Source organism: Drosophila santomea, chromosome X (genome assembly GCF_016746245.2).
Source record: "Drosophila santomea strain STO CAGO 1482 chromosome X, Prin_Dsan_1.1, whole genome shotgun sequence".
Lineage (NCBI taxonomy): Eukaryota > Metazoa > Arthropoda > Insecta > Diptera > Drosophilidae > Drosophila > Drosophila santomea.
The window spans coordinates 19,500,398-19,524,825 of record NC_053021.2 but is presented as its reverse complement, the minus strand read 5'-3'; the positions used below and the strand labels follow the sequence as shown (position 1 = coordinate 19,524,825).

General features: G+C 41.7%; 1 protein-coding gene across 1 annotated transcript in view; it reads left to right on the top strand.

Annotated features, from left to right (window-relative positions):
• The window catches only part of LOC120457275 (midnolin homolog), a 33,506-nt gene extending 10,160 nt beyond the window's left edge, over positions 1–23,346 (top strand). Inside the window, exons 2-4 of the mRNA XM_039644704.2 lie at positions 8,412–8,499; positions 19,006–21,216; positions 21,280–23,346. Of these exons, the coding sequence (XP_039500638.1) occupies positions 8,412–8,499; positions 19,006–21,216; positions 21,280–22,041 (3,061 nt within the window). The 3' untranslated portion in view covers positions 22,042–23,346. The remainder of the gene's footprint in view (positions 1–8,411; positions 8,500–19,005; positions 21,217–21,279) is intronic.
• Positions 23,347–24,428: the final 1,082 nt, after the last annotated feature.

Genomic DNA, 24,428 nt, shown 5'->3' with positions numbered 1-24,428 from the left:
CCTCCTCCTCCACCCCCCCTTGCATATTGCTGCCAACCGCCCTTCTCGGCGATTCCTTTGTTTAATTTGTCTTTGTTGTGGATGCTGCCTATAGTCCCTTCACCGCCTCCGCTCTTCATCGCTCTTCCAGCACTGCCACGCCCCCTTTGGCGCATACAAATGCGATGTGTTGTGTGTTGACTCTACAAAGCTGCGATTCAGCTGTCGCCATCGATTTTTCAGGCCTCTCTCTCATATAAAATAGCCAGCCCACCATCCATACTGCTTTTCCCCGGCTGTCTCAACCCTTTAGCATTAACTTTTCCTCACAGTCGTGTTGCTGTGCTCCAAAACCAAACCAAATCGCTAAAAGGGGCGTTTTGGGAGGAGGGTTGGTTTCTTCATGCTGGTGAAACTGCAGCTGACAGCCCTGATGATGCTCACCTCCCACCGCTGGACGATGGGTGCTGGGTGGATCACAGATAGATGCCGCATACCATTATGCGGGCATTTTAATCAACAAATACTTTGAAAGAGTCGTCTATCTCTATTAAAAACAATATTATCCTAGCGTGCTTCCCCTTTCTTTAAACCAATATTCATAACTTGATTGATTATTTCATTAATGAACTACTACTACTATCAAGTAATCCCTGCTTTGCCAAACATTTACTTCATGTACTCCAAATAGTATATCATAATTGGGGCAAGGGTCTTACGTATTCTTACGTATTGAGCATATGGTCAGCACCAGCATTGGGCGCAGGGGCGTTCCAGGCCCACATCCTGGACCTTCTGGCCGTTCTGGCCCTTTTGCCGCTTCCCTTGTTGCCTTGTGTCCTTGTTCCCAGGTTCCTATGTTTCCTTGTGGTGTGATGGTGGTGCAGCTTTTCGTCCGGAAATTAATGAAACTCATCAGCAACAGCGGCGTTCGGTCGGTGGTTGCAACCCCAAGTTTCCTTGTGGGTGGTTCGGTTCGGTGTGGTTCGTTGTGGTTCGGTTTGCTTCGGCTGAAGGAGGAAAAGCTTCGCTCAAGTGAAAGCTGGGCTGACTATTTGTGTTTTTTGTTTCCCGTTTCCCGTTGCCCGTTGCCCCTCCCATCCCATCACATCCCATCCACCGCCCCATTTTGGTCTTGCCTCTATTTGGCCAAAGTGGTGGCTGCTGTGGTTGCTGGTGTTGATGATGGTGCACCAGGCTGTGGCGGTCGCTTTTTTATGGCTATATGGGTGTTCTCGATTTTTGCCTACTATATATACACAGATAGATGAATATGTGTTTGTGCTTGTGCTTGTGATTGTGCCCAACAGTAATCAAAGTTAGGATTAGTTGACTTTAAAATGGCCTTAGGGGTAGCAATCGCTGCATTCAACCCCACAAAAAGAGCGCCAGTCGGTGGTGCAGGTCGAAAAAGCGGATAGGGATCTAAATGGTATCTATACCGAAAATTAGAATAACCAGAAGGGACGGGTTTTTAAGGCAACTATTGATATATGGGGGTAAAGGTAAGGGTAACATACTATTGTAGATTCTCTTTACGAATATATGTATGTATAGTATATTGATGCCCTTAAAAGATTGTTCAAAAGATTGTATGTGTATCTCCTTCTTCTTTGGCTCCTTTTTCCCAATACCGCTGTATCCAATGGATCATCCAAGTGTCACTTTGTAGTGCGAGCACATGTATCTTATATCTGTGGAAAAGTTGACGGCCCACTTTCAATCACATGTAGTTGCCGAAAACCCACCGAAATGTGGGTATATCTACAGCTGGAGCGGAAAAGAAGCCTCTAAAATTCTATTAATTAACACGTTTCTATCTGCAGCTGTGCGGTCTGTATCTGTATCTGTATATGTATCTGTATCTGTTGCCACATGAGTACACAACTAGACGTAGTCGAGCAAATATGAAAAATACTTCCTCATATCTTCGGCAAATAATTCGTCAGCGTCGAAAATTATTCGGGGCTCTCAGATTCAGATTCCGCTGTTGTTCAACTGATTCTCGTTAAACGCGTTTCTACTTTTCCGATAGCGCCAAATGAGCAGTGAAAACAAAGCCGTCGAGCAAATGAAATTCAATAAAAATTCGAATGAGAAACTGATAACATATGTATAAAAAATGTATCAGCATAGCCGAAAGAGAGGAACGGAACCAGTAAGATGTATCAAATTTTGACTCTATTTGAAACTAGATTTAGAGAACGAATCAAATTTATATCTATTCAACCTGGGCTGACATTTCCGTGTGTGAAGGGGGGAGAGCGGGGTGAAATCGAAATTGAAATTGAACTTGAAATGGAAGTGGAAGTTGAAACAAGTGACCAAGCAAGAATGAAGAATACCGAATAGGTTATGCAATCGTTTAATGGTTGAGAGAGTTTCTGTTTCTGTTACGGTTTCCGCTGGACTTCTTTTCCAAAAAAAAAAAAAGGTTGGGAATAATGCGGGAATTTATGGGGGAGCAGCACTTTGACCGCATGGATATCAACCCTCTGATACGATGATATGATATATTCGTCTTGGTGCCTATCTTTTTGATATCTTTAGATATCATGAACGTTTCACATGAACGTTTGTTCGTATTCGTGTGTATCCTTATATAAGCGAGTTAGGTACATTTTGGTAACAGCCTTTAGTTTCTTCTGGCAATTCATCTTGGAGTTTTCGTTCAAGGGTCTTTTTCTTGAATTTCTCTATTCTCCATTCCTTTTTCGTTAAAGTGGCGGTGGCGGTGGCTGGGTGGGTGGCTGTTGGGCGCGTGTACAGTTGCCCTTGACTCGACGATGGGGAGTCTGCCCATCAGTCAGTTAGTCAGTCAGTCAGCACCACCCCCCGTTTACTTCCCTTTCGCTTTGTTGGCCCCAAAAATGTTGACCAGACATTTAGGTGGCATTTTTTTCTTCTATTTTTTTTTTGTTTTTTTTTTAGATACACACACACACACCACGACAGACTCTAATTCGTTTTCTTTTTGGCCACACGTTTCCATTGGGTTTTTCTCAGCTTGGCGGAAAATGTCGTGCTCATTTCCAATGCTCGGTGCAGTTTTCAATGCGACGCTCTCTCGTTTTCTCTTGCTTTTTTCCTCTGTGCCATGTGAGGTTTCCTTCCTCTTCTTTTTTACACCCCCTCTACTCTTCTATACCCTTGCAGAGGGTGTTTCAATAAGGTTTTTAGTTTCGTGGCTCACGGAGATTATTTTGTAAGGCTTAAATACTAAACATTTGGCACTTCGTTTACAGTTTTTATATAAAATCAGTTAAAAATAATAATTAAGCAATATTAAAAAAAAGGAGAATTTACTCTTTAAAAAAATGTACGTCTAGCATAATATGGGAATGGTTATTTTAGATTTAATCGCCATATAGGGTTAAATACTAAATAGGTATAAATGCTTCGGCAGAAACTTGCTTTCTTTTTTTTGTTCGCTGATTTCTTGTTTAGGCTTTTACCCTTGTGCACTGACTACGAAGCCATGTGCAAAGGAGCAAATGAGAGGATACACAAGAGTGAGAGAGATGGCCAGAGAGTCCTTGCGTCGCCTGAGTGTGTGTGTGCGATGCTCTCTCTTGAATCCCTGAGCCTTCTTTTTCTTCCTTTTCCCATCCTCCTTTGAAGGCAGTAAACATGATAATTTACGCAGCATGCCCAATACACACTCACACAAGCACCAACACACAGCGTTTGCAATACAGCAAGGTGGTGGAATTTTATGACAACAAAGGGCAATTCACTTGGTTCCCGGTTTGAAATTACATAGCTGGAAAATGCCGAATGCTCCGAATGCCCCCACCAAAGGCCTATTTAAGTAGTGGTATATATCCCTATATCGGAATTAAAGGAGAAGAACGAGGGAGGAGATCGTATGAAGAGCGTGGAGGTAGCAAAACCACACCATAGCACACCATATTACCCCTGATCTCTGCGGGTGTCACGCTTCCACCTTCTTATCGGCTACGCTTTGGTTACAATAGGGGTATTTCAGGTTTTTCACGAGAGAAAGGAAGCTAGCTCTTGGTAAAGATCTGCTCTTTTAAATGGGACACGCTGCCATACATCCTTTGAACAATTCGGAAAAATGAAAACGAAATGAAAATGACAAATTTGAAAAGTGTGCGTGAAACCTTTTCTGTAAGAAATCTATTCTAATTGTCAATGATTTTTAGAAACTGAGGCTTGGTTGGTTCCTAAGATACTCGTATATACTCGTATTATAAGTAACTAAGAATTGCAAAATTTCTGAATGAAAAACTGGCTGATAAAATGTGAAAATAACAGAATTTCCATAATAAATACTTGTTTATTCTAATTGCTTTATGGCATAGAGCGTTCAACTTTGAACACTGGTTGTACAGTTTGATGTCTGCATTTTCCTCGCCTCAGTTTTCCAGCCTGTCTGTCTGGGTCAGGCCCCCCCCTCTGACCCGCACTCCCCCCCTTTCCAAACCGCCCAACCACCCAGCAATCCAACAACCGAGCCAACTCGTTTGGCCTTCGCTGTTGCCGTTGCTGTTGTTGCTGTTGTTGCTGTCGTTGTTGCTGTTGTTGGCCATCGTCGCGTCATATTGCGTCGCTTTTGTCGTCGGCGTCATCTGCTGCCTATTGCGTAAAGGCGCAGACACACAGGCACATACACACACACATAGATGCTTAAATACACAGAAACGCCGAAACACAGACACCCCCGCAGACAAAAAGCCTAAACAGAAACACACGCACACACCAAGCACAGCCACACCTCAGCACACACACACCCCCTTTTCGAGGCTTTTATAAATCGAAAAAAAATTAAATTAAAACGGAAAAGACAGCTTAGTTAGCTGGGGAAAAAAAACTTAAACGTAATAGTATTTACTGTTATTCTTCCTATAATCTGCATAAACGAATAATATTAAATAAAAACCAAGCAATACCCAATACATTTTGTTGTATCTTCCACTAGCACTTGCAAACCATTCAATTTCAATATTTTTTTCTTGTTAAATATATAAACAAGTAAAAAGACCTCTTTAATGGGGATCTCTCCCATTTTGCCTCGCAGAGCTCTCTTTCTCTCTTATTACGTTACGTTACTTGCCGCTGTGGTGAGTTTCTCTTGCTCTGGCACCTGCAGGCGCTGCAACATGTTGCTGCTGTCGGAGGTGAAAAATCACAGACACGTTATGCGAAGCTACGCTATGCCCCTTACGTTACGTAACGCTGTGGACAATGTTGGTTAAATAACTTCAAGTACACTTTCAGTGAATTCACTAAATCTAGCTTATCAATGAATATTTAACTTCATTAAACAACAAATGCTATTACAATGTTGATGGATTTCTTGTTACAAGTACAATAATTTTATTAATTTTAATGTAATCGCGTGGAAAAAGTAGACCAGCATTGGAGAGACATTACATGTTGTAAAAATTGCAATAAATTCAGTGTTTGGGTTCGAGGGGATTTTGTTTGTCTCTCCGTTATGGTTGTTTTTAGTTTCTTTTTCTTTCTTATTCGGTATCCATGCGAACGTGTGCGTGAGTGTTGAAAGTTGAGCGTTGCGTGCAACCGGAGCGACTGTTGTTGCTGCTGCTGTTGCCGTTGCCGACGTGCCACGCCCCTTTCGCTGACCCAAATTCGCTTTTCGTGCCAGCCAGCTAGCCAGCCAACTAACCAAATCTTATCAATTCATCAATCATGCATGCAGTCATTAAACGCTCGCCTCGTTTAATGGTCGTTGTTGTTTTTATTGTTGTTGCCGGGGTTACCGCATCGCCACCGAATTCGCCGCAACTCACTCGATCGCCGCTCTCTCTCTCTTTCCTTCGCCGCAACATGCAGTTATGGTGAAAATTGAATCAATAAAATAATTTCGCTTAATTTGTTTATTTTCAATATATATACTTATGTATATTAATAATGGGATAACCATGGAAATTTCTAATAAATTTCTCTTGTGCCAACATAAGTTGCAATTTTTGTTGTATAATAAGGTCACACCGCATTTATTTGATTAGCATGCCCTTTTCAACGGCGAATTAAAAATGCCAATTGAATGTGGTGAATATTGTAGCAACTTCAAATATTGTATAACTCCCTTGTTCTTTCTTCTGCTATTCAAATTATCATAATCCGTTTTTGGTTCAAGAGCTCGACAATAACTGTTTTGAAAGCAACTGTAGTTCAGCACATACAGTCATATAGTCATTGTTAGCTGTTTCGTGGTTTTGGCTGCTGGCTGGCATCTCTTTGTGTGTTTTGACCAACTCTCTCATGGCGAAAGATACGAGTACGAGTATCTCTTCGTCTTCGTCTGACTGAGATGAAGCGTACAATTAAGTAATTTTGAACAACCGATCCCCTTTCTTCTTCTCCAGCCTTTGTGTGGCCCCTAGCGGTCGGCAAGGTTTTTCCCCTACCCAATAAGTGTACACTTTGTATTTTTACATATTTACAAATGTACATAGTACCTGCCACCACCCACCGCCCATGGCTCGATTTATGTTTTCGGATCGGCGGTATATTCGTTTCTGTTGTGGCTTTACCACTTTGCGTTGCTAGCCAAAACAAATGCATCGCCATCTATATTTAGGCCCGACATTGATTATAGCTGAATGTGTGGGCACACGTGTAATATATAGGGTTGCCATATGCCAGACAAATGTGCTTCGGGCCGAAAAAACTATGGTGGCAACTGTACTTTGCGGTGAAGGCAAGACCAAAATTGTAATAGAAATTACAGAGATACAGATCAAACTTCTATATCACTTCGATGAAAACGACCATTCAAATGAATCCTTCGTTTATTTTATATGTACAAATCATAAACGGTAAGAAAGTAAAGTAGTTACTCAACGAAAAAGAATGAATTGTGTAATTCTTGAAGACGCAATCTGTAATCTACAAAGCTGCCTTTGCCCTTTAGAAATTCAGTGTGCATTGCACATTCATACGAGAATGCAAATAATGGAAATACAATTCTTATTGCAGTTAATTCTCGAGACCCTCTCGATTTCGGTTTCTCATATTTGCATTATAATCCAAGTAAACGGAATTAAACAAATAAGCGGCTGAATGTTGGTTTATTGTTTATTTGTTGTCTGCCTGTTGGCTTTTTGTTGTAGGCGATGGTGCTGCTACTGCTGTATTTGTCTCACTTAACACCTGCGAAATGCACTGCCCAAAAATTACAACAAAATAAAAAGAAAATAAAACGAAAGAAAAGGAAAGAAAACAATTGAAATTCAGCAACTGAAAAGTGTCAACAGCATTTAACTTTTGACTTTGTTTCACTCCATCGGCAGACAGACAGACAGACAGACAAACAACAGCGACAAAAAATCAGCCATTACAGTGCAAAAGTGAAACAAAAATGAAATAAAACAGAAGCGAACAGAAAACAGAACGAAAAATGGAATGGAAATCAACTGGCCCCAATGCCTTTTGATCCAAAAGCAGCGGAGAAAAGGCAGCAAACCTGTAAAGTGCTTGAACTTTTAATTTCTTACCTGTGTAGCTGTATACCTGTGCGCCTTTAAATTCGCATTTAGCAAAAGTGTAGATGGTACAAAAAAAATGGGGTAGAAGGAATGCGACTATAGCATTCTGATTTTTTGGGTATTCAAAAATACACGGTGTGTAATTACTGATATCTAAGTAATTATGGTAACTATGTATATCGATAGCTTATCATAATATTGTCGCAATGAATCTTACAAATCTATTATGCGCACATGCGAAAATTTGTGAAAATTTCAAATTGGATTTGTGTTGAATTAGCCAAGATCGCATCGACTGGTTTATTTGCTTATTTGATAATACACTCAAATCTTTTGCTGATTCGCCGAAAGAATTGACTCGAATGTCGCAAAAAGGCGTAATTACGCATGCAAAAGTGCTGACAGCAGCAAATCAACGCCTTCAAAAAAAAAACCCCAACCCCAACCCCAACCCCTTTCATTTTGGAAATTGCACCTTTATATTATGTATTTTATTTTATTTTTGAAACGCTTTCGTTGGGGGAAAAAAACGGAGAACTGAGCTGATAAAACGCAAACAAACCAAATGCCAAATTAATTATATTATCCATTAAGAAGCCGATATTATCCCAATTGTTAGTGTGTGCTTGTATGAGTACTGACTGTACTGTGAGGCGATGAATCGAGAAAAGTTAAAACCAACATTAATAATGAAAAAAAGCGCGGCGCACGCCTTTTGTTATTTGAATAAGCTTGAATCGTCAGCTTTTTTCCGCTTCTCTTCTTTAACTTTTTTATCTTGTCAACTCTTTTATTTTTGAATTGTTTCGCTTTTTACAGTCGATCTTTTGATTGTGCGCTTATCGCTTTCGACTCTTTAGATGATCCTTCCTTCCTACACCCCAAAATATTGTTTATTGATATAATGATAATACTGGTAGAACCCTTCTAATGGACTTTTCTCATTTGCAGGGAACTGCAGGATGGCACGCTCAGAGATCACAACTTGATGGACGGGTCCAAGATCATTTTGATACCAAACGTGGAAACTGGTTTACTGGTAAGTCGACCGCAGCCAATAAAGCAACTACTCAATAAGTGAAAATCGAAAAATCGAATAACGAGGCGATTGAATTTTATGTTGTAGTTATGCTATTAATGCAATTTTATGACCAATCCTCTAATATTTTGTAAATATTTAAAGCCACTGTGCTGGCAACGTGTAATTTGTACAACCGCTTCGTTTTAAAATTAAATATTTTAAGAAATATATTTTAAATTCCCTGAGTTATGGAGAAAGTACAGCTTTTAAACACGATTTGGAATCGGCATCGGAATCAAGTTAATCGAAGTGTCAATTTAAAAGTCAAGTCTGTAACCCTGACCCCAATCGAAAGTCCGAATGAAGTCCGCTTACGGATACACTCTCTTTTCTAACCGCGATCTCTTATTCAATTCGAAAATGAATAATGAATATGGAGAGATTAGATATTATTTACCTGAGGAATTTTAATCATTTCGCCCCCCCGGCCGAAGTGACTGTGACTAATTCGACTAATTCCGTTTCTCATTCGAATTCTGTTGATTATTGTTCATCGTTTTCTTGTTGCTTTGCCTCTGAACGTCATTTGTCGTTGCCAAAGTTGTTTGACATTAATGAATTTAAATTTATTTACATATTTACTTTATTACGCACACATACTACACTCATTTTTCGTTGAGATCTCCGCCTAACTGGTTTAGTCTACTGTGTGCACATTAGGGAGGTCTCACTGTACTTTTATTCCAGACAAATGTAAGAGAAATGTTCCTTAAGGATACACATTTGAATGTTCAACTCGTGTATATGGGGACTTATTGAAAAGCATACCGCCACCGGTTTGCTTTATTTTGCCTTCAATTTATGCCTCGAACACCGAAACCAAAACCAAAAACCTTTTGCAGTCGATTGAAGTTGGAGTTGACGATCGCTTGACGATCCGCATGACAATCATTTTGTTTCTTTCACCAAATTTGCTCAGCTTTTTAGCTCTCTCCTTGCTTTTGGTCATTGTGTTTGAGTTTTGAAGGTTTTGGATTCATTATTTTCGTTTTTTTTTCGGTTTCGGTTTTGTTTTTTGTTTTTGTTTTTGTTTTGTCGGTCAATGTACAGTGCGTGTTTTTAATGAGAAAGTTTTAGCCAATTTGAATTGAAACGCCAGCGCAATCTAAAGGTCAAGTTTGCATTTGTATGCGCCGCTGAGTTGGTATTTAACTTAACAAAGGGATTGGAACTGTCTACACCGCGGGGTAGATAAATAGTGGTTAGCACACTTTAATAAGACTCGTATGACTTTGTATCCTATGGGAAGTGTTTAATGAAGGAAGTACTCGTTGCATAAAGAGATTGGTAAGAGAAGATTGTTATCTCATCCAGTTTTAGGCGAAATATTAGTTCTCGTCTCGCTGCTTTTACTGTTGTCTTTTTATACTATTATTTCTATTTTTACTTTTGATGTCATGCTCTTTTTGCGGCTCTGCCTCCGTTTGATTTACTGTTTACCGTTTGAGTTATGAGCCGGGATTACTTCTTCTTTTTTTGTTTTTTTTTTAACCTGGTTCAGGTAACTCTGCTCTCCACACGGTATTACCAATCTCTTTGTTTGCAAATCCCGCGCGTGACACCGCTGTGGGCATTGCAACATGCTGCCGCAGCAACAGGTTGCCGCTTGTCCACCATTTGCAACATTGTCAATGCGCTCAATCGGCAAAAGAAGCACTAACTCCTCACTAACGCCATTAAATTGAATGCTCGAAACTTGGACACGATGCATAGAGCTTTTTGTCAAATGGTTTTTAAATTGCTTAGAGTGTATAAAATAAATGGGAACTTTATGATTTTATTGTTCGATTCTTATTGAATTATTTTACTTGGAGCTTCGATGTAACTTCTGTTTGCTTGATCTGCTTTTCCGCTTGGGGGTGACACCAATTCCTCAGCTGGGGCAATCAGCTGTCTCACCTTAATCTGGCCAACAGTGCCACATAACGTTTATATAAATATTAGCGTAGCTGCTCCATTTCAAACTCTCCTCTCTCTTTCTCTGTCTCTCGTCTGCACTGGAAGCCCATTATGTTTTCTTATTTAATAACATTTGTGCATTTTGTGTCGTATTGCCGTTTTCCCCCCATCTTTTCCATTGTCTCAATGGCTTTTCACATGAAATTGGTTCAAGTTGCGCATAGGAAGATGACGACAGAGATAACTTGTAAACTTGTTAAAGTCTGGACTCAAATTTTGTCACTTGGGTGCGAGAAAAAGTTACTTAAATTAACAAGAGTTTGGGTCTGAAAAATATAGATTAAAAACTACATAGAGACCAAGTACAAATATTTTCCCTTTATAAGTCGATTACAAAATGGGTTATTCTCTATATTTTTCGAATAACATTTAAAAGTCCCTTTTTTATGCACTTCGTGTATAACTTTGACGGACATTTGTTAGACATATTTATTGCATTTCGCATTGCATTCAAAACACACGCGCTTATAAAAGTTCATGCAATTTTTTGTGATGTGAACAAAGAAATATTTTGGCGTGCTCGAGAAGTCCATAAAAATGCCAAAAAGACGATCGCGAAGCACAACACCTAAATTTACATATACTTATATTCGAACATTCTTCTATATGTATACTTTTTTGCACAAATAAGTGACTTTTACAACATCCGGCAATTGGTTTATAGTTTTGTACATTTTTTAAAAGATTTAAAGCTACTCACTTTTATATTAAAAGCTCAAGCTGTTTTCTTGCCAGAAAATTATGTAATTCAATATATTTTTATGCACATCTTTTGGAAACATTAAAATCAACTAGAAAAGAATTCTTCCAAGAAAGCCGAAATTAAAACTCGAGTCTTTCTTTGTCTCACTTGGTGAAAAAGTCAATAAAAATGCTGATTAAAAATTATTTACAAAACAAAATGAAATTGCAATGTACGAAGTAAAATAAAATGTTTAAATAGCCAATTAACAATTTGCGTCTCTTTTGCATTTCAACTTTTTTTTTCCCCTTGTTTTGTTAATTTTATTTTTGTTTTTGGCAATGGCTCTTGGTTGTTTGTCGTGCAAATTTGCGAAATAAATAACGCTGCAAGGGATGAAGGAACTGCAATTAGATTGCCAAAACTCCAGAAAGGTGTGATACCCCACACACTGAGAGAAAAACTAAAGCCAAGCTTTGGACACAAGTATTAAGTTTCCCGAAACACCTTTAATTATGCAAATTTCTAAATATAATTACTATCTTAAGCTGTGCCCTGTTAAGATAGTTTTTCATTTGGGAACGTTAGAAATCTGATTCCATTTTAAAGTGCGGATTAATTTTTTTCTCTGCATTGGAAGTTTGTGTTTTATTATGTGAAAGGAGTGCCTGAAGGAGCATTGTGTTCGCATTCTATGCCCCTCAGCGTTTCGCTGTCCAGAATCTATATCTCTCGCTTTCTGTGACTCACGATGCTTCAGTATTGTATTTTATTTCACTTTTTAATTTTTTAATTTTTTTTTTGCCACCTCATGCCATTGCCTCCTAATTAGCAGCAAAGAGTAGCCAGAGTAGCCGAAAGCAAGAGGCAACGTAAGGCGAAACATTGCAATTCGGTGGCGAGTGCTTGTCAACCTGGACAGGTGTTGTTGTACCTCCACCTCCTTCCCCCTTGAATGCCCCACCCTTCTGCCCACACACGCTGGGTTAAATGTGTGTTAACAAGTGACAGGTTGATTTGATGGAGACATCTCTCGATTTATTGACACCACACACCGAATTGCTGAATTGCCGAATGGCCAAATGAGTAAGCCAGCAAGGTGACCGATCTTGCTTCTGTGGGTCACCAAAGTCATCCGAGTATATATGTATCTTTGAATCTTAACCCCCAATCCCATCTAAGCAAGAATAATGCAAAGTTATGTGCCAATTAGCTGGGATCAAGCCTAAATATATATATACTCGTACGAGAAAATATATATTTATACCCATTTGTCTGCCGCGACATTTGCATATTGCTCCAATTTTATCTTGACACATCGCAGACAGCCAAAAATTCAGCTGCTATTAGCAGTAATAATATTCTGTAAAGTTTATTATAGCAATATATACTCGACAGCAAGCGGTCATATAGAATATATCTATATCTGAAGTCTATATGTCTCCGGATGGAGATGATGAGTAGATGCGTGGAATCGGCGACACTTTCGATTTTCATAGTTGACTGCGGGTGTTTGTAAATGTTTTGAGAATTCGCAAACGAGCTTTTCTGCTCTGCTAGTTCCTAAAAATACGCAGTAAAAGTGTATATTTTTAGTAATACTTTAATGATAATTGCAGTGGTATGGTATGGTTTGCACCTTGCAAACTGTTTTTTCGACAGCTCAATCATAATCCCCCCAGGTTTGTGTCATTCCTTTATTCTTCGTATGTTTTCTGCACCCACCTTTTGGGGGGCCACCTTTTGTGGCTTTTGTCATTATTTTCGATTTCGTTGCCAAGAGAAATCGTTGAAATCAACAACAAACAAAAGTCATCTGCAGAAAATGCACAGAGAAAAACGCATGAGCCCCAGTGTATTGGTTATGAATGAATAAATATAAAGCTGTTATCATTTTTCACTAAGCTATAAAACTATAAATTACTCTGCTCTATTTTATTTATATTATTTATGCTCTATTTATTTATATTTAATGCTTTAATAATAGAAAAAAAAAACATTTGATAGTTTTTTGCATTATGACTAGAAATGAAATGTAGCAAACAGTCGAGTTGATTAAAAATGTGTCACTTGCTCTCCGTCGCATGCCAAGTGTAGTGTATAGTATAGTGTATAGTGTAGTGTATGGTGTATAGTGTAGTGAATGGTGTATAGTGTATACTGTATGGAACGCAGAGCTGGCAGCAGTGACAATCAAGTGGGTGGGCGTTGTCAGTTCCACCGTGCACCATGACCGACTGTGGCAGAGAAGGAGAAATCCGAGGGGATTCCCCCAGCAACCTCCCATCCCCCAGAAAAAACAGAAAACACAGAAACACCCACCATAGAGCGACTCATCCCGAGTGGTTTCGTTGCGATTCGTTGCGATTCGACTCGATTCGTTTTATTATTTATGTCGCTTAACTGATGCGCTGGCGTTTTCCTGTCAAATTAATTGCATTTGCTGCTTTTTTAATGTTTATACCCGTTACTCGTAGAGTAAAAGGGTATACTAGATTCGTTGAAAAGTATGTAACAGGCAGAAGGAAGCGTTTCCGACCATATAAAGTATATATATTCTTGATCAGGATCAATAGTCGAGTCGATCTGGCCATGTCCGTCTGTCCGTCCGTCTGTCTGTCCGTCTGTCCGTCTGTCCGTCTGTCCGTATGAACGTCGAGATCTCAGGAACTACAAAAGCTAGAAAGTTGAGATTAAGTATACAGACTCCAGGGACATAGACGCAGCGCAAGTTTGTCGATTCATGTTGCCACGCCCACTCTAACGCCCACAAACCGCCCAAAACTGCCACGCCCACACTTTTGAAAAATGTTTTGAAATTTTTTCATTTTTGTATTAGTCTTCTAATTTTCTATCGATTTACCAAAAAACTTTTTGCCACGCCCACTATAACGCCTACAAACCGCAAAAAACTGTGTTTAAGACTCTCCTTCTCCCTTCCACTAGCTGAGTAACGGGTATCAGATAGTCGGGGAACTCGACTATAGCGTTCTCTCTTGTTTTTTTTTTCTTTCGTACTCGGGACTTCTTTTTGGCAATTGATGGTCAGCTGTGCCGCGGGTAAAAAGGAGGAGGGGATGTGAGTGAGTGGGTAGGTGTGTAGGTGGGTGGGTGGTGGTAGTGAAGGCTGCATAGATTTATGAAAATGATTTTAATTGCAAGTCGTCGTCGTCGCATAACAACGAAAAAGACAAAAGACAAAAGCGAGCGGCAAACAAAGGGCGAGCGATGATAACACGACGGGTTGTGGATGCCGGGGGATGATGGTGGATCGAAGGATGGTCACGATGATGATGATGGTGATGATGGTGATGGTAATGATGGGGGACGACACGTAGAAGAGGCAGAAAAAGAAGAAGCAGCAGCAGCAGCAGACAAAGTAACACAAAGATGCGAAAGCCATAAAAAGCCAAAAAATGATATGGTTATATATCAGGAGAAGAACGCAGCCAGCCAAAATGATGACAACAATATGAACTGCTGGTTGGTTGCTTGGTTGCCCAGTGCATTGGGTGTGACCACTCGAATTTATGCGTCCTTTGTATGTTTGGCCACCAAAAGAAAAAGAAAACAGAAGAAAAAAAAACAGAAAAATCTGGAAAAAAAAGAGCAGAAAAACAAACCAATATGCCAAAAAAGAAAGGAACAGGAGATGGCCAGAAGAGAAAGAAGAGAAAGAAGCGGAAAACGGCAATGGAAAAGTGCTCAAGAATGAGCAACAGATGCCAAAGAAGCCATGCTGCAGGTTATTAACCAGTTCTATTCGTCTTTGTCTGCGGAACTTCACCCAACCAACCCAAGCCAACTCAACCCCATCCAACCCCATCCAATCCAATCAAATTCTATCCAATGAATTCGGAGAACTTATCTCGCAACACACTTGACTCTGTGGAATTCGCAGTGCTATCGGTAATGTTGGATTGGATGCCTCATTGTCGAGACTTTGCCATTTATCGGTGTTCCTATACAGATGATGATCTCCATGAAGAGTGGCGTCATGGTGCACAACTCGTTATGGAGCGGCAAGATCTGAGAACTGATCTTCTTTTAACGAAGATCAAGTACAAATATAATAAATCACATCATTTAACAGAGGTATACTCCCTCCCATACGTTCATTGTTAAGTATGAAAGCAATAATATTCTGTATCTGAATATCCACAACATCATCATTAATTGTCATCGCTTCGTGCGATATCATCAATACCAGCGCTGCCACCAAACATCTTTATCATCTGCTCCGACATCTTCAATCCGCAACATCTTCATCCCGTCCAGAATTGAGATACCTACCCACCTTACCCACCGTCTTTCCTGATCCCAGTTATCGTCCACTTGCAGATCGTGATGTGTCAACAAGTGTTTCATTCCATTGCATGGCATTGCATTCTTGTTCATAACTTAACGGAGTGAACGGAAATACAAGAACTTCAGTTTAGTCACTTGGTGATTTCCGTGAATCCGGTTTATCTTCTTTTGCGGATAACAGAGCGGCTAACAGCGCTGTTAAAAGTGAAACGGAAGTGACTGATACGAGTATCTATGTATCTGTGTGCATGCATCTGTGTGCATGTTTCTGTGTGCATGTATCTTTAAAAAATAAATCTGCTCATTGAGATCGAATTCCGATCGCGAATAAAAGTGCAAAATTCCATTGATAACATTCCAAAAGTGATTTACCGACTCACCTTTTCCCCACATATTGCACGGAGATATAATATTTATTTTTATGTGCATACTCATTTATATTTATCATTTCTGTGAATCGATTAACAATTCCAGAGCTGCTTTTTTTTTTTTTTTGCCATTTACAAGTGGGTATTATTAGTTTCGCTTTAATTGCCATTGGGCATGAGTAATAATTGGCTAAGGAAATCACCTGCCGTCGTTGTTGTTCAGCGGATTTCTTTATTGCAATCTGCTCTAATCGCACTGAAGAAATATTTGCACTTGGCGCCCCTTAAGTTGTTTACAGTGGAAACCCTGATTAAAACTATTGTACACTGAAAGAAATGCGCTTCTCCAATATGTACGTACACATTAATTGATAACAATGAGCAATGGGGGGAAACCCTTTGGCTAAACAAAGGAGAAACTATGTGGGATTCCTATGTGGAATATTGAAGACCGATCGTGTCTATACACACATACTCATATTGCATACACACATATTGCAAAGCTTTGAAACAAAAGCGCGACAATTGGCCATTGTATCTGTATCTGCCTTTCGATAGCTCAATTTTAAAGCCAAACCAAGCAATTGGCCAGAGTCATAAAACGGGTTACGTGGTCAGGTCCAGTGCTTGGAATACTGCCGAGTGTCGCCTCCAGATAATGCAGGCAAATAGGGCGTCATCGCCTGGCGCCGGTCTCTTTCTTTGTCTTTGCTGCCCGCCCGGCACTACACTGCAATAAAAACTAGTACCACTACCACTAGCCTTGCGTAGGTCTGCGCCTATCATGGATTTTGCTGCTTATCAAAGCACCAAGCGCCGCGCAGTTTGGCCAATTTAATTTGTTACACATTGTCAAGTGTTTTCCCGCCCCCTTGAAAGGGGTTTGATGGGTGTGGGGGAGGAGTGGTGGGGGCGGTGGGGAGCGGTCCACTCACATGCGAAACTTCCATTGAAAACGCTACGCAATAAAAATAATTTCATGGTCAGCAAACAAGCACACACACAAACAAACAAACACACGCACACACTGAAACACACACACACTCATGCAAAGATAGCCAGCGCAAAACTAACGCAAAAAATTGCTTTGTCCCCAAAAATGTACAAATATTGTTGTTTTCTTTGTATAGTAAGTACTTGGCTTTTTTCAAGTGCGCATTGCTCCCGCTTGTAAAAAAAAAAGATGAAAATGTTGCTGGGAAAAACGTTGATAAACCTTTTTTTAATAGAATTTGTGTTCTATAGTTAGCAGCAAGTTATGCATTTATAAAATAGAAAGTTTCTACAAAAATTGTTACATTGTTATATTCCTAATCACACTTTACTTAATAATAGATAATAAGAACCGATATCAAATTGTTATGAAATACAATGAAAAATCGCATGGTTTCTAAATAGAAAACCTAAACCTTTTGCATTTGGTATGCGATCGAAATTTTAGGGCTTCGATTATGATGTATTGACTTTTGGGCTGCAAGCCACCGAAAACCGGTTGGCCAAAAAACGTTTTCCCCGACAGCGAAAGAAAAAAAAAATTCAAAACCAGACAAAAAAAAAAAAGAGTCAATTTGCACAAAGTTAATAAATTACAGCATTGACTGCCTTTGTGTTGCGCTTTTTGTTGTTGCTGCTGCTGTTGCTGCTGCTTTTTGGTGTTGCTCTTGGGTTAAATTTTTTGAAAATTTCGATTTCGCTGCCACTGGTGACGTAAGCTGCGTGCGACGTCAGTTGACCTTGGTACACTTAACTCAACTCAACTCAACTCAACTCAATTCAGCTTAAAAGCAGCAACATCATGAGCCGTGAGTAACAAGCAAACCACGTCAACAAATAGGCTCGACTCCAAATATTCGTTTGCCTCCATTTCTTTTGGACACTTTTCGGCGCGGTTGCTAGGCTAGAGTTTTATTTATTTTTTCTTGGTGTTTTGTTTTTTTTGTTTTTCGTTTTTTGGTTTTTTTTTTTTTGGTTTTTTGGGAGGGAAAATTGGCGAGGTTGCATAAGGTTCACGCTGCGTCAAATGGCAAAGGGAAAGTAGGCAGCGCCATCGTCATCGCCATCATGATCATCTTGTTGGTATCCATCCATCCATCCATCCATCTATCCATTTATCCATCCATCCAGAGTTCAGTTTATTTAACACACGGCTACAAACTGAAACTGAAACTGAAGCCGGGGCTTTTGTCGTTGACTTCATTTGAATATTATTGGGTCACTGTGTCAGAGCAGCAGAGCAGCAGAGTCAATAAAAATTAAAACATGACCCCCTGCACCATCCCCCCCTCCCCTGCCCAGCCATTCGCACATGTGCTTACTCAGTTGCTGGCCACGAACAGCGGTGGTCAGCAAAATAGAGAAAGAGATTTTACATTCATCCCAATTGCACATTTATTTTTATTTATTTATTGCAAACACTAGTTATATTGGTACAAAGTATACATTTGAATAGCTTATGGAACACATTTCCACGAACTAGTCGCTTGACCGCAGCTGTACGTGCATATGCAATGGAAATGATTAATTAACCCAGACCCAGACCTCTAAAAACAAAAATCAAACTTGGAACCGAGTCTTACAGTATATGCACATATAAGTATATACATATATATACCATGTATACTGCCTTTTGTTTGCTGCTCTTAATGTTCCAAAGGGTTTACTAGTTTAGTAGTTTATTCCCGGAAAACCCTTTTTCCAATACCTATTTATATTTATTTATTTTTTTGTCATTCTGTAACGCAAGTTGAGGCGTCTGGTTATTTGCACTTTTTGCAAATATTTGAGCGGAGCACAAAGGCGTCGCATTGAATCACGTAGAATAGCAATCAAAGCCAGAAATGCTTAGAAATGCTCAGAAATGCGTTCTGAAAAAAGGTGGTTTGTGAATACTACATAGTTGGTTGGTCTACCTCGATAAAGGAAAGGGAATGACGAGGTCTTACTCTCATCTGATTGGAATGCGGGCTTTATTGTGTGTGCTGTGCGACTTAAACATACATAGTTACGTATTATAAATACATTAGAAATCTTTAATAGACACTGAACAAGTAGCTTGATATACATACGTTTAGCTTCGCGTGATTCGATTTTCTATTTAATGCCGAAGAAATCCTTTACTCAGCCACTGATCTATCTTTTCTTTCGCAGGCTCAACGTCCGGAGAACACGGTTATGCAAGCGCTGGAATCGCTTAACGACGCGCAGGTTAATGATTTTCTCAGCGGCAAGACTCCGCTCAACTTAAGCATGCGCCTCGGCGACCACATGATGCTCATCCAGCTGCAGCTGAGCACGGTTAATCCGGCGGGCGGTGCTGCCGCCGCAGTGGCTCCAGTCGCCACTGGTGCGAGTGGTTCCAGTGGTTCCAGCGGTTCGAGCACCAACACAGCGGCCACCACAACATCAACGGTGCCTGTAATGCCAGCTGGCACTGGCTGTTCCGGCTCCAACTCCAACTCCACATCCTCGTCTTCGTCGGCGGCGGGAGGAGCCTCTTCCTCATCCACATCCTCAAACTCATCGTCATCCTCTTCGTCTTCGTCTTCGTCTTCATCGAGAACCCGCTCGTCTGGCCAGCGATCGAGTGGAAGAATCGGACATGGCCACGTGCACAGCCACCAGCATCCGAGTCTGCACGCTGCGAACTGGCACGGCGTTAGTCACGGACATGGTCACAGCCACGGACATGGACATGGACACGGACACGGACACGGGCATGGGCATCATCACCATCATCACCACCACCATCACCATCATCATCACAACGCTTCGGCAGTGGCTGCGGGCAGCGGTGGTGGGATGTCCTCGCTGCGCAAGATGTACGGCGATTTGCCCAGCGCCTCCGGAGCATCTGGCTCTGCACCAGCCACTACTGGCAGTGGCCAGACCCAGAGCTCGTCAACGCTAAACGGGCCCGATCTCACCAAGCTGCTAATTAAGGGCGGCATTCAGAATATCGTGAACAGCTTCGCTCTAAAGGATGCGGGCGCCAATGCTCGTCCTGTGGCCAATGGTGGATCCGGTGGATCGAGTCCAGCGAAGCCTGTGCTGGAGCAGTCTCCGATCAAGTCGCTGTCGAATCTCGTGTCCAGTCCCATCAAGATGACGACTATCAAAAACATTCCCCTGCCCACGACGGCTGCCACAAGTTCCAGTTCCAGTTCCAGCTGCATCTGCAGTTCTGCTGCCTCCAGCTCATCCTCGTCCTCGTCTAGTGGAGCCTCCTGTACCACCGGCGGCTGTCAGCAGGATCCGATAGCCGCCAAGCTGACCTCGTGCCTGTGCACGCGTCTACCCACACCGTCAGTGGCACCGCCGGCGGCCTCTTTGGTGGCGCCCGCTCCTCTGGCCAGATCCGGATCAACCAGCTCACCAAGCAAGTGTCCCGAATCGAGTTGCAGTGGAGCGAATGCCGGATTTGCCGCTCGTTCGACTGTTGCGGGCACAAGAGTCACCTTCTCCGGCAATTCGATGCTGCACAAGACGGGCAACAATCGCATCACTAGGACCAAGCATCGTCACTACCACGGGCATGGCCACAGTCACGGACATGGAAATGGTCACAGCAGTAGCAACAGCAGCAGTAGCAGCAGCAGCAACAGCAGCAGCCACTTTTTCAATCACGCCTGCGCCGGCAACCAGTCATCCGTTAACGCAGCCGCCTTTGCCACAAGCTCATCATCGTCTTCCTCGGCTACGTCATCTTCCTCCTCGTCGCCCTCAAAGCGTCGCAAGCTGGAGCAGGGAATGGCAGCAGGAACGGTAGGAGCAACAGCCTCAGCCACAACAGCAGCGGCAACGGTGGCGCTGCCAGCCAGCACCAGCACCGCAACGGCAGAGCCCGATGACGCGCTTCTGGGTGTGTCGGATACTAGAACTCTCGCTGAGGCATCGCGAAATCTTACCCAGACATTGCGCAAACTCTCCAAGGAGGTGTTCACCAACAAGATCGATCTGTCCGGCGCCGGCGTGGTCAGCAGCGGTCGCAGCTCAAGCAGCGGTGCCACCTCGAGCGGAGCAGCCAGTGGTGAGGAAGCACCACGCAAGGGCGGATCGGGAGCCGTGATCGAGTCAATGAAGAATCACGGCAAGGGCATCTACTCTGGCACCTTCTCGGGCACTCTCAATCCGGCATTGCAGGATCGCTTTGGACGACCCAAACGCGACATCTCAACGGTGATTCATATTCTCAACGACCTGTTGAGTGCCACACCGCAGTACGGACGTGGTGCCCGCATCAGCTTCGAGGCCCCGACCACTGGATCGGTTTCTGGATTTAGTTCGGGATCCGGCAGCAGTGGATCTTCCTCGACTTCTTCCTCCAGCAGCGGGATGCATCACGGATCACGCAGCAAAATGGTAAGCAATCCAGTGTACAATATTTTTGTGATGCTCATCATCCCCTTTTTTGTCTGTTTGCAGTACTCCTCCAAGCACCATAACTGCGCCAAGTGCAATAGCCGCGCCCAGCAGCAACAGCAGCAGTCGGCGTCTTTGGCCTCAGGTAGCGGAGGTAGCTGCTCTTTCCGCGACTGCCCGAGCTACCACTCCTCCTCCGCGGCCTCCAAGGCTTCCGCCAGCTCCAAGTCGTCGTCGCACAGTTGCTGCCAGGCTGCTGAGGCACCCAGCTCGATGGCCAGTCAATCGAATGGTTGCACATGTCGCTACCGCCGCGATGACGGACAGGGCGAGCGGGAGCGGGAGCACACGTGCCAGAAGTGCACCGTGGAGATGGCCAACATGAAGACCCGCTCGAAAATGGACCAGCTGCGCTTGGTGATGCAGCAGCACAAGCAGAAGCGGGAGGCGCGCAAACTGAAAAGTGGTCCCTATGCCACGCCCGCCTCCGCCTCCGCGGCCGATAGCCTCTCCTCAACCGCTGCTGGCGGACCAGCCGCTCTTTCAATGGGTGCGGCCGCACAGTACAGTGCTGTGAGCGCCCTGGTGGCTACGCCCCTGCAACCAGCCGCTGTGCCCGTCCAGACGGGGAAGGCTGCACCCGCGAACAGCATCAATGGCAGCGGCAGCAGCAGCAGCAGCAGCAGCAATAGCAACACCAATGCTAATGGCAATACTTCAACGGCACCTGCAACAGCAGCAACGGCAGCACCAGCACCAACAGCCGCACCACCCAGCGAAGTGTCCCCGAACCACATTGTGGAGGAGGTGGATACGGCGGCCTAAAGGCAGCAGAACCATCAGCAAGAGCAACCACCAGCCCCGCTGACCTTATCCTATTTTGTAGCATTTACTAGTTTACGCAGCAGCAACAAAGAACGAAGAGCAGACAAAAGATGAAGATGATGCAGGACCAGTAGAAGCAGAGATGATGGGCAAACGAAAGAAACTAGAACCACAACTAAAGTTTAAATTAATCTAGAGTTAGTGCATAACAACACCAATTCTTCTGTTCAAACACCCGCTCGTTTGGTTATCCCACCTCCAACGATGAGGCAAAAGATGAGAATGGGAGCGCCCGGAAAGTCGATAAGCTGTTAAATTAATTTTAAGACCCTAAAAAAACACACCCACTTCGGTGCAGCCAATATATTTTGTTGGGAGCAAATGAAGTGCATCAACCAGCTTCTGGAGGCGAAATCCTTTAATGTTTTGTAAATTAAATTTAGTGAAATTTTTTGTGTGCATCCCAGGCAAACGCTATGTTGTGCAATTCACAATTTGAATCGTAAGCAAGCAGCGTGAACGCGTGAAATAGAAACGAATGAATACGGAGAAATTCTTATAATGCAAATGTAAATGTTCAATATAGAACTAAATGTAAAACGTATACACACAGACTATACTAAATGATTTGTAAGCCAAAGCGGTGACAAATTTTGGTAAACTGAAATGGAATTATATTTAATTTTAGACACACCAAATCAAATCTAATAACACACACACACTCGATCCCACACACACACACACACACACACACCTGGCTTTGGCAGCTTTATGTTATGTTTAACTTTAACAACCGACGGCGGGCTGAATGAAAATCTGCACCTGCGACTGCGATGTGGCGCTTTAACCTAATTTGCCTTAATAGAAAATCGTTTTTCACCTATTTTTTTTTAATATATACTTTATCACCAAGAATGTGTTTCGAAACGCGCCGGTAAAGACGAGCGACGAATTGAATTTTGTTCACCTACACCTATACTATTAAATTAGTTAGTAAGACTTTGTTTTCTATTCATTTTACACTTATCATTAAACGTATAATTACCGATTTGATTAGTTAAGTTGCGCAACAGAAGTGTCTGAGAAGCAGAAAGTAACGCTAACTTAGCTGTATAGTTTTAATTTAAGCCCAAGCAATTACTTTTTTTGTCCTACACTTACTATTATTACCCAATTCTACAAATGCAATTAGATCTAGGCGAGTTTAACTTTTGAACTTTTGAGTTGGTTTCATTTGTCTTTGCCTTGTGTGCACCACAACTACTTGATTTCAATAAATGTTTAGTAAATGGTTTAGTTAACTAATTTTCGTTGCTTTTATTTCGTTGGATTTTTGGTTACCGCATTTCATTTATTTCATTTTTTTCAGCTTTTTTTCGGGCTGCGTCTTGTGCAATACAACAACAACATATAGACAAACAAATAAAACACTCGTAAACGAATAAGAAAACGAATGAGCAAGTGAACATCAAGTATTTTGATTTGATTGACTCTTTAGAAATGATGTGCCAATTGCAAATACAAATACATGTGCGTATATATGTGGAACCCTAGTAAGAATTGTAAATTATATAAATATATATATATGAATATATCCTCCTCACACACACACACACACACACACTCGATAGGCGAGGAGTATCTAATAATAACTAATAACACGTTTTATCTAAGAAAATCCCAACATGGCACACATTTAACATGTGTTTGTCAGTCGTAGCTATTTAGTGCTAAGTCGAATTATGTGCAATTTATACAAACATTCGTTTATGTTTCTATAGTTTTCCCTCTAAACACCCCCTACGTATCTATCTATTCATAAAGCTTTCCATCTATATTCTACATAACAAATTCGGTAGTTATAATAGCATTAGGAGACACATAAGTTCGATGTACGATAACAAATATTGGATTAGGCTTAGGTAAAGGGCACCAGAGGCAGGATATATATGGATGTATGGATAAGGAAGGAATATTTAAGGATCATTGCAATGTGGGAGTGGAATGACGGAGGAACACTGAGAAAGGATATGGATAATGATATTGGGTGGCTTTGTAAGGGCATTACTTTGGTTCAGATGGGATTTCGGTTAGATTGATTGATTGATTGATTCGGATTCGGACTCGGTTGGATAATTTCAGCATATCTGCGTGATTTTCTAACAAGTACAAAAACACAAACGATGAGATTTTTTACATACATATATAATATAGTTCAAATATTTACACGCCCCAAATCCCCCAATTCACTCGATAAGAAATTCAACCCAAAACATATGCGCAACATTTGCTGAAAACGAAAAACACACAAACAATTATAAGATCTATGTGAAAAACAAATTTTGAATTGTAAACTAAATTAAATTTTTGTCGCATTTATTTTGAAT